The sequence below is a fragment of the Aptenodytes forsteri genome, unplaced genomic scaffold, assembly GCF_000699145.1.
Source record: "Aptenodytes forsteri isolate BGI_AS27 unplaced genomic scaffold, ASM69914v1 Scaffold147, whole genome shotgun sequence".
NCBI lineage: Eukaryota > Metazoa > Chordata > Aves > Sphenisciformes > Spheniscidae > Aptenodytes > Aptenodytes forsteri.
The window spans coordinates 928,765-931,995 of record NW_008795320.1 but is presented as its reverse complement, the minus strand read 5'-3'; the positions used below and the strand labels follow the sequence as shown (position 1 = coordinate 931,995).

At 66.8% G+C, this 3,231-nt stretch overlaps 2 protein-coding genes across 2 annotated transcripts in view; one reads left to right on the top strand and one right to left on the bottom strand.

Moving 5' to 3' along the window:
- The window catches only part of GTPBP3 (GTP binding protein 3 (mitochondrial)), an 8,603-nt gene extending 8,527 nt beyond the window's left edge, over positions 1 to 76 (top strand). The window contains exon 9 of the mRNA XM_009279859.1: positions 32 to 76. Within this exon, the coding sequence (XP_009278134.1) occupies positions 32 to 76 (45 nt within the window). The remainder of the gene's footprint in view (positions 1 to 31) is intronic.
- A 1,770-nt stretch (positions 77 to 1,846) lies between these two features.
- The window catches only part of PLVAP (plasmalemma vesicle associated protein), a 2,444-nt gene continuing 1,059 nt past the window's right edge, over positions 1,847 to 3,231 (bottom strand). The window contains exons 2-5 of the mRNA XM_019472201.1: positions 2,633 to 3,214; positions 2,145 to 2,268; positions 1,957 to 2,035; positions 1,847 to 1,853 (exon numbers count right to left, since the gene is read on the bottom strand). Of these exons, the coding sequence (XP_019327746.1) occupies positions 1,847 to 1,853; positions 1,957 to 2,035; positions 2,145 to 2,268; positions 2,633 to 3,214 (792 nt within the window). The remainder of the gene's footprint in view (positions 1,854 to 1,956; positions 2,036 to 2,144; positions 2,269 to 2,632; positions 3,215 to 3,231) is intronic.

The following is a 3,231-nucleotide window of genomic DNA, read 5'->3' as shown; positions in this document are numbered from 1 at the left end:
CGGCCGGATCACCGGCCACGTGGGCGCCGAGGACGTCCTCGACATCATCTTCAGGGACTTCTGCGTTGGCAAGTGAGGGGCGCAGCGGGGGGGTCCCCCTGCCGCAGTGCCACCAAGGTCAAGGACCGCGGGCAGGGGAGCTCTTGGCTCCGTGCTGATATTAAACCTTGGTGCCTTTGTCGGCTCTGGCATCTTGCCCCTCCCTGGTCCCCAGTGCCGTGGGGCTCGGCATCCCTGTGCCGGGCTGCGGTGTTTTCCTGGCCGGGGGAAGCGTGTCCCGAGCCCCAGACATGGAAAAAAACACCGGGAGAGGCCCTGTTTCCTGGCCAGGAGGCAAAACAAGGAGCTGGAGCGGCTGGAAAGGAAAAGCCACCCCGGGCTTCCCCCCTGGGGCATCCCCCTTCCACGCCATGCCATGGGGGACGCAGGGCTCGGCATCCCGGCGGGGTCCGTCCTGGCACCCCAAGTGCACCCCCAGCCCCTGGGAGACAGTGTGGGGGTCTTGGGCCCCGCCCGGGGGCACAGCCCCAACCTGGAGAGCCACAGAATCCCCCCAGCTCTTGCACCCACCTGGCAGCTTTGGGCTCTGTAACCCCAAAGGTGGCGGCTCCCCGGGGACCCCCTGCTCTCCTGGCCTGGAGCTGGGGCCCCCGGGCTTCGGAAGCGCCTGGTGCTCCATGATGATTTATAGTGGGGCTCCAGAAAATCCTCTGGCAGCAAGCGGGTCCCCCCAGTTTCCCAGCCGGGCTGCGTGGGGGCGGCATGGGCAGCTGGGGCCGTGGTTCCCGGGGGAGTCCCTCCATCACCCCGATCCCACCCTGGCACCGTGCGCTTCCAGGGGCTGGGCAGGGAGGCGGGGACCCGGCGGTGTCCCCATCCTTGGGCAGCGGTGGGTGGGGGGAGCACGTGGCTCCGTGTATCCCGGGGGCTATGCGGCTCAGGGGACTGGGGCCTGGGGGTGCTGGATGGGGATGGAGGTGGGGATGGGGATGCGCCAGGAGCACTACGTGCCGCCTGCGGCAGGGGATGGCGTGCGGGCAGCCCGGCAGGCAGGAAAGGCTCTTTCAACAGGAAGGAGCAGGAGCCGGCGATTAATCACCGTGGATGGGGATGGAGGTGGGGATGGGGATGCGCCAGGAGCACTACGTGCCGCCTGCGGCAGGGGATGGCGTGCGGGCAGCCCGGCAGGCAGGAAAGGCTCTTTCAACAGGAAGGAGCAGGAGCCGGCGATTAATCACCGTATTTGGCACGTCCTGCGCCTGCCGCTCACCCCGGCCGCGTGCCGAGGTGGCTCGGTGGCAGGACGGGGCTCGGCGGCCAAGGGCTTCCCGCTTGCTCGGCCTCGCGCGCTTCCTGCTAGCGAGCAGGGAAAGCCCAGGGCCGGGGTTTGCCCTGTGCTGCCGGGGTTGGGTTTCCTGGTGGGGGGGATGGCAGCCCCCCCAAAAGGGCACGTGAAGCCGGGATGGGATGTACCCGCTCCCCATCCCGGTCATGGCCCGTGCACACGGCGTGTCCCCCCCCCAGTAGGCATCCAGGCACACGTGCGGCGAGCTGTGTCGGTGCTCAGGACTGGCTGTATTTACATGCAGGGGTTTTGGTGTCCGTGGAGGCTGCAGATGTGCTAGTGGCCGGGGGGGGGGGGGGGGGGGGGGGGGGGCGCGGGGGGGGGGGAGGGGAGGGGGGCCCCTGCCCCCCGCCATGCTGGCGGTCCCCCTGGAGCGGGGGGAGGATGGTGGCAGTGCCGGCCGCTCGCTCCCAGTCGGAGTTTGCCATCCGTGCCGTGGGAAGCACCTCCTGGGCTTGTCCTCGAGCCCCTCGCTGCTGTCTTCCATGCGCCGCTCGGCCATTAGCCACTGCGGAGAGGGCAGGATCAGGCCCCTGGCACCGCTCGCCCCTGGCATCCCCAGCCCCCTCCACCCCTCCAGCCCAGCGGGCTCCCGCGCTGGCCCCCCTCACCTGGGGTTCTTCAGGGTGGACGTGTACTGCTCCATGATCTTCTGCACTGACCGCTGGATCTCCTCCGTGTTGATTTTGCCTGGTGGGATGGAGCAGCGGGGCCTGAGCCGGGAGGGGGGATGGTGGCCCCCAGCGTGACAGGGGGGCTGGTCCCACAGCAAGCCCCCCCCCTACCCCCCAGGACTCACCCATATTCCCGAAGATGCCCTGGTTCCTCAGAGCATCTGCGTAGGAGCCTGTGCTGGCGAAGGGTCCCGGCCGCCCGCCGCCCCCCGGCAACCGCGAGCCCGTGATGTCAAAGAAGACGTCCATCTGCAGAGGAGAACGGGCGGTGGCGGTCAGCGCTGGCACCGCTGCCCCCCTCGGCACAGCACCTCTGGGCGAAGGGGGCCTGAGGGTGCTGCAGCGGCTTGTCCCTGCCTGGGGTGCACCCACGGTCGTGCAGAAGCACGTGTGTAGAAGTGTGTTTGCAAAAGAAAGATGCATGTGCAAAAGCGCGTGTGCAAAAGAAAATGCACGTGCAAAGGTGCGTTTGCAGAAGTGCATGTGCAAAAGAAAGATGCACGTGCAAAATTACATGTGCAAAAAAAAAGGTGTAAGTGCCTGGCCTCTTGTCCTCCCGGCGTGGCCGCGGAGGGTGCCCGGGGACGTCCCCGTGCCCCGGCAGCTCCCTCACCTTGGAGCCCATGCAGATGTTGAGCTGCTCCTTGAAGTACCCAGCCTGCGCGGCGGCTTTGCTCTTCTCCTCCAGCTCCTTGCCAAGTTGCTCCTTCTCCACCAGCAGTTTCTTCTTCTCCTCCTGGCCGCCCTTGACCTGTTTCTCGACGTCCTGCAGCCGCTTCTCCAACTCCTGCTTCTCCCCGGAGCAGTTGATGCGACACTGGAGCAGGTTCATGTCGCAGACGCTTTTCCCCACGTATTTGGTCTCTCGTTCCTGCTGCCAGAGGAAAAGCCCCTCCGTCTGCTGCGTCAACCAGCTGAGCTGCTCGTGGACTGCGCTGCAGCTGTATGGGCTGAGCATCTTGATGCGCTGGAAGGAGTAGCTCACGTCGGACCTCAAGGAACTGCACTCGTGCTTCAGGAGCTCCAGGTTGGTTTTGGTGGACTCGCAGATGGTCCTGGTGGTGAGCAGGTCCCGCTGGCAGCTCTCCTGCTCCTGGGTGGCTTTGGTCAGCGTGGCACCCGCTTTGCGGCAGTTTTCCTCCAGCTCCTTCTTGGCCAGGGCTGTCTGGTCCAGCTGGCTCCGCAGCAGTGCCTTCTCGGCTGCGGGGGGGG